At 35.5% G+C, this 12,903-nt stretch overlaps 1 protein-coding gene across 18 annotated transcripts in view; it reads right to left on the bottom strand.

Moving 5' to 3' along the window:
* Window positions 1-12,903, bottom strand: part of RBM26 (RNA binding motif protein 26) — an 86,590-nt gene that overhangs the window by 51,035 nt on the left and 22,652 nt on the right. For all 18 annotated transcript variants that reach the window (XM_059144850.1, XM_059144851.1, XM_059144852.1 and 15 more), the window contains exons 2-5: window positions 5,413-5,531; window positions 4,645-4,781; window positions 1,444-1,532; window positions 568-785 (exon numbers count right to left, since the gene is read on the bottom strand). In XM_059144850.1, the coding sequence (XP_059000833.1) occupies window positions 568-785; window positions 1,444-1,532; window positions 4,645-4,781; window positions 5,413-5,531 (563 nt within the window). The remainder of the gene's footprint in view (window positions 1-567; window positions 786-1,443; window positions 1,533-4,644; window positions 4,782-5,412; window positions 5,532-12,903) is intronic.

The following is a 12,903-nucleotide window of genomic DNA, read 5'->3' as shown; positions in this document are numbered from 1 at the left end:
AGCATTATTATTTTGAGATTCATCCTTTTGTGACATATACCAAAAGTTACATTCTTCTCTTCCACTGTATGGATCCACCAGTTTATCCACTCACATGACATCTGGGTTGTTTCTAGTTTGTCTATTTCAAAGGAAGGTACCATGATCATTTGCGTACAGTCTTTGTGTGGAAATACACTTTTGTTTCTCTTAAATAAATAGGTTGGAGTTGGGATGGTTGGGTCATTTGGTAGGTATAGATTTAAAATTTAAGATACTGTGAAAGTGTTTTCCAGAGAATTTCAGTTTACCTCCATCCTTAACAGTATTAGATAAAGTCAGCCTTTTTACTTTTAGTCATTATAATGGGCATGCAGTGGTGATTCACTGTGGTTTTAATCAGCATTAAATAAAATTTTTAAAGGAAATTTTTAAAAAACATTCACTTAGACCACAAAATACATAAAAAAAAATAGAAAAATGAAGACAAGGCTGACAAAAACTAAAACCATTTTTAAAATCCTCAAATATAGCTCATTCACAAAAGAAGAATGCTAATCGGAACACACACATATGTGGATTATTTACCCCGGCTTCGTGTTCTGCTTCTGCTTCTAGTCCTGCTTCTATCCCTATCCCGGTCACGAAGCCTCTCTTTACTCCAGCTTCGACTCCGACTCCTGCTGTAACTGCGACTTCGGCCTCGTCTTCTATTGTACCGGTCTCTGTATGAATCTCTCCGAGGAGGGTTTCGATCATAATCTCTTTTGCGAGAACGATCATCTTTTTTCCTCTCATCACGACTTCTAAAGAAATAAATGATCACTTTTAGGAAAATAATTAAGTGGATACAGAAAAAACTCATTAAATGCAAAAGTCACTTTTAATTCCTGTAAACATCATGATTCTTTATTCCACCACATATTTAGGAAACTCAAATTGAAAAACTGAACATTATCTGCTCAAGAACTCTAAAACCCCTTTAAAGGGAAAAAACTGTCAAAGTCTCAATCTTCACCCTTATACACAAAGACATCTATACATTTAGGATCAGTACATGCCATCTCCTAGCACACGGTGTCCTGTACACACATAACCTCATACTTAAAAGCATGTAGCCCACCTATTGCCCACACTAAATGCTTCTGAAATCTTAAAGGGAAAAATAACTTATTCACACTAAAGGGAAACTTCACGCAAAAAAGTTCTCACATTAAGATCTCACTGGAATTTGAAGTTAGAAATAAATACCATAATAATTTTTTTAAGCACTATTCCAGATCTCACTTCCAGGACCTACGAATCTGACATAGATAGTCTTTGTAAGAAAGAAACTGAGTTACAGTTTCCTAGACCAACAGAGTAGATATTACTTGCCCCTAGGTGAAAGACAATCAAATCTAAGCATTCATATAAAAGATATCCAATTTCTAAACACTGAACATGGTTTAATCAATCAATCACCTATTTTCTCTGTATCGGGAACTTGACTGGGGAGGACTATGATTTAGCCTTCTGGAAAACTTCTTCTCTCGCTCTTCCTCCTTTGTGATCTGATATACAAAGAAAAATATGCATTAAGTTTAGCAAATTATTCCTTGCCATGTTACTATCTCAATGATTTAATTGACATTAAAATACAGTCGTGAAATTATTCTTTTCTAAAAGCATTAAAAAAAATTTCTCTTCTAAGTACAATCACTTAATTTAACCACAGAAGAAAGGCTTGCTGAAACTTAAAGTGAATGCTAAAGAAACCCAAAAATGTTTATCTTAGAGAATAGTGGTGAGAAAACACTTAGGCCAATGTCCTCATTTTAACATTATTAGTAGAAAGTCAATTTTAATTCTTTCAAAATTTCAACACACACTCTTGTTTTGGTTCCACAGATTTGGCCTGGCACCAAACACATTAGGAAACATAGCAGAATGCATTAGAACTAACCAAGTCAGAAAAAGAGATAGAAGAGAAAATGATACACAAGATCAAACAGCTCTCCAGTTCTCAGCAGTATGGCAGCTATATATTCCTCTTTCCTACAAGGGGCCTCCATTCATATTATATTATTAATAGAAAGCAGCCCTGGAAAACATTCCCTTTATCAGTGCTACTTTTCTGAGGCCAGAATTTTCCAGGCTACACTGTCCAGAACACTGGTTATATAGGACATTAACAGGTGTTACTAGAAAAAAAAAAGGATTTAGAGGATAAACAAATACAGGAAATACTGAACATGTGGCTTCTGTAAATACAACTCAAGATTTTGCACTTTTAATAAGAACTCTAAGACAATCTGATGCAGGCAGTCTGCAGGATAATATAACAGTGTCCCAGTTCATGCCAGCTGTTCCAATACCCCTCTGGGTAAAAGTCTCTTACTGTCAGAAGTGTCCAATGTTGGGTGATAAATTAAATGGAAATCCTATCAATAGGCCAAAATCTGAGAAGCACTGCTTAAAAGCCTTCTTTTTTTTTAAGTCTTTTTGTTCTTATAAATCTTTCATTTTCCTTTTCCCACCCATTTCGACCCTTTCCCACCCAAAAAAAAACAAACAAAACAGGGTACAATGCACCTTTTCCCTTCTACTTGCTTCAACACACACTCGCGAGTAATTTATGTTGAGAGATCATCATATTCCACAGTACATGCTCAACTGGGAACTTTTACTATACCCACGGTATTTTAAATCCAGGTTGTCATCTGACATTTTGACAGTTCTGAAAGATCAGGGATAAATATCCTTCACAATTGGTCAAGAAAACTGTGGAGAAATATTATTATGTCAATAGACGTAGGACTAAGGTTTTTGCCACTAACTCATTTTGGGGATAGACTTCTTACTGCTTCTCAAATCAAGAAGTCTGCTTAAGATTATCTAAGAATTAAAATATGATTTGCAACAGCAAATATCTAGAACTAACCCACCAATCTTCCATTGGTGAGCAAAACTTAAATAAATTATTGTGCATCTCTATGTGGTATAAGCAGTGTGCCAGTACGACAGCCACTCTTCCTTTCTTCCTTATTAACAGAAAAGAACCCCTACTGTTAGGTATGAAATACGCACAAAATTATTTCTGGTTTTCCCTTACACAGAGAAGTAATAGAGGTGTTTTATGTGCACGTCTGTGTAACTATATACATGTACATGTGTGTAGATATGTTCAGATACAGAAATAAAAATATATTTGAGATTACTATGTAAAGTTATACATATATTTATATTATTACATAATAAGCATTACTTACATAATCTGTAAAGAAAAAAGAGTATGAGGGGAAAAAAACCCAATCACATCTTCCATCACACAACAATCTCTTAACAATAATAGGAACTGCCATTTATTGAGAACATACTATGTGCTACACACTACACCAAGTGCTTTAGAGACAACATTTTATTATTCCTCAAAAAAACCCTATATATTTCCATTTCACAGCTAAGCAGACTAAGGCTTGGAAAAGTAACATTTTCAAACTCATAAAGCACTGACTGATAAAGCAAAAACTTAACCAAGATTTATTTGGCCTAAAGCAAGACTAACTGCAGAAATATATCAGCTTATCAATTAGTTATACTCGAATTTTCAATCTTTAAACATCAAATTGAGAAGATCTGAATTTTTATGATTACTCAGCAAGAATGGCAATCTTGTATAAAAGGTAAACTCTTGGGGCGCCTGGGTGGCTCAGAGGAAAAAGTCTCTGCCTTCGGCTCGGGTCGTGGTCCCGGGATCCTGGGATCGAGCCCCGCATCAGGCTCTCTGCTCAGCGAGGAGCCTGCTTCCCCCTCTCTCTGCCTGCCTCTCTGCCTGCTTGTGATCTCTGTCTGTCAAATAAATAAATAAAATCTTTTAAAAAATAAAAAATAAAAAAATATAAAAATAAAAATAAAAGGTAAACTCTTCAAAATCTCTTAAAGGATGAAGTCATGCCCACTGCCCTGTGAAGGCCTTTATACATGACTACCCTAAAAACAGTACCCTACAAAATGCAGGCAGGACAGAGCAAATCGGTCTAATGTTAATCTAATTATTTTCACAGAACACAGATAATGAAAGTCCACAGATATAAGATACTATGCAGAAAACAGTTAAAAAGCAAGCCTGAGACTGTTGTCTTTAGAAAGGCCTGCTTCTTATAAGGCAGGCTCTAGGCTAGTATCTGAACTTTGATTTCTGGAGGGTTCCCATCATTCCCTGATAATGATAGCTCACCATATGCCTGAATTGTTTTGTCACTGATATGGCTCTAAGCTGAACACATGCTTTCCTCCAGGGAAATCGCAATTTTAGTACATAGTAGGCAAAAGGTGCATCTGTGACCAGCCTCAAAAAAAAACCCTGGACACTGAGTCTCTAATGAGCTTCCTCTTTGTTCAAATGTGTTGAAACTACTTGTTACGTGCATCCTTTGTGATTCTCCTAGGAGAAGTCTCTGGAAGCTTACGTCTGTTTTCCCCCAGACTGTGCAACACCTACTTTTTCTTTCGCTGATTTTGATGTAAGAAGTCATAGCCATGAGTATGACTAAGTGCTAAGTTCTATGACTGCTCCTAGGGATTATCCTGAGGATCCTTGACACAAATACAGAAATTAAAACTCAGTTTAATGATTCCTTATATTTTTAAAGAACATCTAAGATTTAACACACAAATCCTTACCTCTTCTTTTTTAATATCTTTTTCTTGGTGCTGAAAAAATTCTACCTTTAAGCTTCCTGATGATGGTTGCTCTGGAGGAGGTAGGTAACTCTTTGTATTCACAGCATCAAAAAGCTTTTCCACAAATATCTGTGTCTCTAAAAACAAAAACCAAGACAAAAAAAATGCAGATTAAAGACACTTGCTAAGACTGAATCCTCCTCTTCTACACATCAGAGTTCAATATGATGAGATATACACGGACTTTCCTAACTCTCAAATATATTACTAAGACCAACAGCTTCCCAACCAGTGAGTCATGACACAAATCTTACGGTAATATTAATCCATTCAAATTCAGGGTAGTGGAACTACGATGGCCAGAGCTTCTGGGCCAGTCACTTCCAGCCATTACTAGACTCTGACCCTGCACCCAGAGTGCTGAACATAAATATTATTATTATCTATATAGTAGCAAAATGAAAAAAGTTAGAAGCAGTATCAAGCTAACATTCCAAGTAGCTTCTTAAGCAACACAATCTTTAAATAAACAAGCATTCATTTACTTAATCTTTTAAGGAAAAATACCAGCTTGCTTTAAGAAAGAGAATAAAGATATTAATGAAAAAGGTTTTCATTATAAATAAGCTATAATCAGTAATAATACTGTTTATTCAACTTTGTTACAATTAGAGTCTATTCTCTTATTGAGTTCCTTTAATATTATGATAAATCTTGCTTTAAAAGATTTATTAAAATAAACTAGTATTTTTAAACTAAAGATGTTACCTTTTTGAAGAAATACATCCAGTTGATCAATACATAATGCCTTTAACTCTTTCTCACTTTTGTCTTTCTTTACCAAAGCGAGAACATATTTCGCTAGGGCTGATGGATCTGCATCACAACTGAAGAAAAAAAAGCAATATTGATGGAAATTTAGCCATAAACAATTGCACATTCTAAAAATTCCAGTTACAGACTTAGTTGATATGATAAATAGTTAAGTGGATTAATACATGTAAAAAGCAGCTACCCATGGAAGGCAATAAAGAAATGTTAAGTTCTCCCTTATAGTAATATATTTTATATTACATACATAGCCACTACTCTGTATCCTTCCACATTTGTACTAATATATGTATTAAACTCAGTAGGCTTTATTATTACTAAAAGAGAAGTTGTAACACAGTACCATCAAAAACTATTAGCATGGAAAGAATAAAAATACAAAAAGCGCCCTTGCCTTACCTCCACCCCAAGTACTAGCTAGAAAACCCAGACAGAGAGGGCACTAGAGAAAACCTGAAAACATACTACAGGTTTAGAAACAGACCCAAATAAATAAATGTATGAATTTTGATTTTATAAAGGTGGCATCCAAGTCAACGAACAAGGGATGAATTACACAATAAATGATATTGAGAAAAGTTGATAGTTATCTATTTAATAACTAAGTTGGTTCCATAACTGATTCCATACAGCATAATAAATCTAAAACTGAAAAACATGAAACCACTAAAGTATTAGGGAAAAAAACAAAGTTATTTTATAACTTTGGAGTAATGAAGATTTTCTGAGTAATGACAGAAATCTATAAGAATAATTTGATTACACACACATACACACACACACACACACAAAAGGCAAAAACTTTGGAATGAAAGAGTCAAAAGACAAATAAAAGCTTCCCATTCCAAAAGGTGAATTCTCCTAATATGTAGTTTCTATCAGTAAGATCAAAGCCATAAGAGAAAGAAAACAAATAATATACATAGACTCTAAACAGAAAAAGAAGTCTAAATGAGTAAAAATACACCCTCATCCATAAGAAAAATTAAAACTTAAGCTATACTGAAATACAATTTTTCAGTTATAAAGCTGGCAAATATAAAGGTATGAAAATATATTCTGGAGGTAAGACTATGGGGATACAAGCAGTTTTCAAACACTGTGGCTGCTGTGAGGAGACTGGTAGCCCCTAAGGAATGGTAGCATACAATCCCAAGTGCAAATGACCTAGCAATTCTACTTCTCTGAAGTTACTTTACAGACATACTTACATATACAAAGTGACACATGCACAAGTCATTCATTGGCACATTCATTGCAAAATAAGAAATGTGCAAAATGTCCATTTACAGAGGACTGGAAAAAGAAATTATACTAATCTACACTAAAGAATGAATACAGCAAAAAGACACAAAAAAGAATGAGGACGTGTTCCTGTCACAGAAATTCTCCTTATCAATTTGTTATGTTTAAAAAGCAAGGTAGAGAAAACTGGTCATCATGTTACCATTTGTGTGGGGGGAAAGAGAAAAAACTATGTATTTGGACTGGCTTATGTTTGAATAATAAACATATGGAAGTACAAACAAACATTACTGGGTTTTTTTGGGGGGTGATGGGGGGAGACAGTGGGGACTAACTGAAGGAGGAAAAGAGTGAGGCAATCAAGTTTTTGATGCCTGAGCCACGCCCATCCTGACAAAAAGCCAAATAATTGTTTTTCGATGAAGCTACAATTGTTACCCATTTAATTAATGATCACTTTATAAGTTAGGTTAAGTAAGAATAAAATAGCAGCAATAGCCAAACACTAATATCTACCGAACACTTAGTCTGTGCCATGAACTATACATACTGTATTCAGCTCTATTCTGTAACAGTTCTACAAAAGAACAGAAGTAACGTATGTCACTGAATCAAACAGTACATCTTTTAAAAGATAATGAAGAGCTTTGGTTGCACAGTAAAACACCTATAGAAAAACCTGACTGCAAGTGAAATCAACAGATATTCAAACCATTTGTGTTTTGCTTTGTTGTTTTATAACGGCTACACAGATGAGTCTAATACAGCAGAAGAACTGACAACTACTCTATTAAGGAACTAATATAGCATTTATCATATGTTCTAAGACTTCCTAATTTACATTACTGTGGTCATTAAGTACATCTGCCAATTCTTCACTCCTCCCTTTGAAGGCAGAGCCTGATTCCCCACCCTTTGAGAGTAGGCTCGATTTAAGGACTTGCTTCTAAACAAACTGAACAACAGAAGTGAGGGTGTCTACCTTCAGAGACTAGGACTACAAAGTATTGTGGCATCATCCTTGCTCTCACTCTGCAATCACTTCTAGAGAAAACAGCTGCTATGTTCCAAGGACAGTTAAGAGCCTTATGGAGAGCAATGTGGCAATGAAATGAGGACTCTAGTCAACAAAGCACTGAGGTCTCTTTCCAGTAGCCAAATGTGAATGAGCTTGGAAGTGAATTCTACAGTCACCGTAGAACCTTGAGAAGACCGCAGACCTGATCTACAGCTTAACCACAATCTCATGATTCAGAGCCAGAAATATTTAGCTCACCTGCTTCCAAATTCCTGACGCAGGGATGGTAAGTATCATGAGGTGGTGAATGTCTGCTGTGTTCATGAATTAAGTTGAAGGGTAATTTGTCAGTAATCATACTTTTCTCATAGATCTATTTACATTTATTTACAACGACTTGAAACAGGCTATTACTTAAACAAGAAGCAAGAAAAAATTCCATTTTAATGGTACATGAAAGATTTTTAAGGACTTTTTCTTTGAAATTCTTTTTTCAATATACTTAACAAACATTTTAAAAAAATAGACAAAATGATTTAAGACTTTTTATGTTTTGGGACGCCTGGGTGGCTCAGTTGGTTGGACGACTGCCTTTGGCTCAGGTCATGATCCTGGAGTCCCAGGATCGAGTCCCGCATCGAACTCCCAGCTCCATGGGGAGTCTGCTTCTCTCTCTGACCTTCTCCTCGTTCATGCTCTCTCTCACTGTCTCTCTCTCAAGTAAATAAATAAAATCTTTAAAAAAAAAAAAAAAAAGACTTTTTATGTTTTATCACAATGAGTATAGAAATACTTACATCGGTGATGAAATAAGCCCAAAGAAATGGGACATCTGTAAATACACCTCATGATGTATTTACAGATATATACTCATACCTACCAATTCAGTAATACTACTCAAGAAATAATGAAACAATGCCTATTCATGTTAGGTAAAAACTGAATAAGCACAGTCAACTAAACACTTAACTAGGCAACAAGCTAAATATATTCAATTAATTGAAAAATCAATGTGAAACATAATACTACCACTGTCTTATACTGTTTTACTGCAACTGCTGTTAATGAACAAATTTACAGTCTCCACATTGAGTCCAAATGCTATAGTTTAACTCAACATTGGTCTTACTGTTGTGGTGAAATCCACTTAAAAATGACTTTTCTAGTGACTTAACTGTGACTTTACATTTCTCTTAACTAAATACCAAATCTATTCCATTGCCACTCCATTATTTTTCTAAATAGGACAGGTTGAGCCAAATAAAATTTTAGCAGTTAAACACACAGGCACGCCTGGTGGCTCAGTCAGTTACGTGTCCACCTTCAACTCATGTCATGACTGCAGGGTCCTGGGACTGAGCCCCATGTTGGTTCCCTGCTCAGCAGAGAGTCTGCTTCTCGCTCTCCCTCTGCCGCTCCCCGCTGTTTGAACTCTCTAATAAATAAAATCTTTTTTAAAAATGTATTAAAAGACTTTTGTGATTTCTATAATTATTATGGTTTATAGACCACAGTTTTATAAAACAGTAAGACAAAATCATTCCTGAACAATCACTGCTCAACATCTTTTATAGGAAGCTACTAACTGAATAAAAAACCAATAAAATCACAACTACAGCAAATCAGCTACTATACACAAAAATTCTAAATCCCTGAAACAGTCTGAAAGGGCAAATTACTTCTTAAAATTTGTTAAATTACAAATTATATAGTAGAAACAAGGTTTATAATTTCACATTTTATGCCAAAATAGGTAGATTTACATTTGAGAGGCAATTTTTCTTAAATCCTATAGTCATTTCCTATTCAGGATTTTTTTAAAAAGAGATACGTACATGTAAATTGCAGCTAAGTAAAAGACTATGTGAACTACAGAGGTTTAATAATATGCCACATTACAAATCAAGGAGAAAGGGCAAAATACATGTTCTCTTTTCCATGTATGTGAACTACAGAGGTTTAATAATATGCCACATTATAAATCAAGGAGAAAGGGCAAAATACATGTTCTCTTTTCCATGTTTTAATTAAAAGTGCCAATGCTACTTCATCTGAACACCCAACAACATGCTATGCAAAATTAATGCAGTAAAAATGTTTAAATTACCTAATCAAAAGAAAATTACATTAAGATACTAAGAGGTTATTTTAAAAAAAAAGTCTCCACGGCAAGCGAGACTAATGATGGCACCAGTTGCCATTGTTGATGATAAGTTTGCAGTTTCAATGAACAGATCTTGTCAGAGCTAGACTCCACCCTATACTATGTTACTAGCATTCTAGAAACAGTGAAAGAAAAGTGGAACTGAAATCTTTCAGATCAGAGAGAAGGGACAGATTTTGAAAATGTTTAGGTACAAAGAGCACTGAGTGACAGGTTTCATCCCTATCTTAGCAAACAGGCTGAATTCCCACTGATTCTATATTCCATAAGGACTTCTCAATCCAGCAAGTACATAATCTGCTAAAAAGGAATCAAACCAACCACAGAGTGCTCCAACTCCAATTACTCTTGTGTCTTGTGTGTGTTGGGGGGTTGAGAAGGTTGGGTGGGCAAAACACAAAACAAACTACAGAATAAGGCAGGCGTGAGACACGACTTGCCAACAGCACTTGTGAAAGGTGGGTTGGAGAAGGAGCAACTAAGTATTTTAGTATGTCAAATGAGATAAAGAGTGACATGGTTGGGGGGAAACTTAAATCATAAAGATGCAATTTAAAAAAGGTAACAGTACTATGGTTTGTCTCCCATCCCAATCCCATCTTGTTTCATTTTTCCCTCCCTTCCCCTCAAGAAGCCCGCCCTTCCTCTCCAACTCCTCATTTTGAGAGATCATATGATAACTGCTTTTCTCTGAGTGACTTATTTCGCTCAGCAAAATACCCTCTAGTCCCATCCACTTCGTTGCACATGTCAAGATTTCAGGGTTTTTGGTGGCTACATAATACACACACACACACACACACCACATCTTCTTTATCCATTCATCTGTTGATGGAAATCTAGGTTCTTTCCATAGTTTGGCTATTGTGGGCACTGCTGTTATGCTGCTATAAACATTCAGGTGCACATGTCCCTTTGGATCCCTACATTTTTATCTTTAGGGTAAATACCCAGTAATGTGATTGCTGGGTCGTAGGGTAGCTCTATTTTCAACTTTTTAAGGAACCTCCATACTGTTTTCCGAAGTGGCTGCACCAGCTTGCATTCCCACCAACAATGTAAGAGGGGGATTCCCCTTTCCCCACATCCTGGACAACAACACCTGTCGGCTGCTGGGGTGGAGGAGAGGGATGGGGTGAAGGACACTGGGGAGGGCATGTGCTATGGTGAGTACTCTGCACTGTGTAAGACTGATGATTCACAGACCTGTACCCCTGGGGCAAATAATACATTATATGTTAATTTTAAAAGAACACAGCACTGAAGAGGAAGCAGTGCAGCTCCCCAAGCCTTAAAGAGAGCCACAGCTTTCACTTCACTTTTACAAATACATGAGCAAACCCAAACGGATTCCCGGAAAATGACCAGAATGGTAAATGGATATCATTATCAGAGAGCTTACTAGGGATTCTTAGCCTGGAAAATTGAAATGTCAGAGAGAACTTGGTAGATTTTCAAATAATTGAAGGGCTATCATAAGAAAGATTACACTTATTCAATACATCCTCCATGGGATATAATTAGAGCCACTAAGTAGAAGCAACAGATTTTGGCTTAAAATAGAAATGAACTTTTTTTAATAATCAGAGGCCTCCCAAAGGCAGAATAAACTGCCTGAAACAAAGTGCATTTTCCATCATTAGAATGATTTCAAGCATAGGCTGAACGGCCCCTGGCAGATAAGCACTGGATTGAATAGTAAATCCCTCACAAACCTGAAAGAGTATAACCCTTAGGTTTAATTTTGTTTGTGGAATATTTTGCAAATATATGAAATATAAGACAATATAGTATTCTTTTCAATTAATTTGTAAGTATTAGCAATAAAAAATTTTAAGTGACCTGGCACTACAGATAAAATATGTACTATATAAGTGTTTATACCAAAATCCAAAAACAGAACTTCTTACACACACATGTAGCCTCTGTGCCTAACACAATACCTAAGAAAGAATAATAAGACAGAGAAAATATATACAAATCTATCCCACTAGATCAATAGCTCACTTTTATCAAGGACCCTTTCTTTTTCATCTTCTTAAAGGTAAGTACTGAGAATAAAATAGTTGGTTATCTTCCAAATATCACATTCATCTTTCAAAAATACTTAACAAGCACCTACTATGTAAGGCACTGTTCAAAATCCTAAAAATTCAACTTCAAAAATAATTTAAGTTCCTGTCCTCACAGAATTTACACTATGGCTGCTGAAACTCCAGTGGAGGAAACAAAATATGTACATAGATACATACAACATATTGTCATGTGCAAGTGCACTGGGGAAAAATAATGTAAAGCAGGAAGTTAAAATACAGAGTAAAAGGAATGAAGGGAAGGAAGGAGGAAAGAATAGTTAAGAGGAGAAAGAATGAATGTATATATATAAGATCATCAGGGAAGAACCTTGAAGTAACATTTAAACAGGGATCAGAATTTAAACAGAGATCAAAATGGTACAAGCAAGCTCTGGGCTAGCTGGAAAAAGAACAGCCCAGGCCAAAGGAGCCCAAAAGCAAAGGTCTGAAGTGGATGCCTACTTATACATGAAGCACAGGATCCAGTGGGATAGAGGAGAGAGAGCCTTCATGAACAGCTGGATTTCTAATCTCTTACCTCTAAAGATTTAAAATCAAATGCTCAATGAGCTTTAACAAATTAAATGTCCAGATCACTATGAAATCATTCAAATCAATGCTTTTAAAGGCAAAAAAAAGTAAAATTTAAGCAATCTCTGAATTTGTGTTAAGGATATAGTAATAATAATGAAACACATTAGCAGGGGTAACCATCTAGGAAGGTCATTCTTTTCCTAAAGTATCTGAGGAGGGATGTACATACACTAAGAATGTTGGAGAAGCCAAACCAATGCAGAAAATCAAATGTTATAATAAAAATAAAACTTCCCAAAAGCACTGACATGAATCAAATCACTCCTAGGTATAAAGATTATAATTAATCTTCCTAACACACTCTTCATATTAGCTTTTAATTTTAATTTAGG

Source organism: Mustela lutreola, chromosome 13, assembly GCF_030435805.1.
Source record: "Mustela lutreola isolate mMusLut2 chromosome 13, mMusLut2.pri, whole genome shotgun sequence".
In the NCBI taxonomy this organism is placed as follows: domain Eukaryota; kingdom Metazoa; phylum Chordata; class Mammalia; order Carnivora; family Mustelidae; genus Mustela; species Mustela lutreola.
This window is presented reverse-complemented; position numbering and strand designations above follow the sequence as displayed.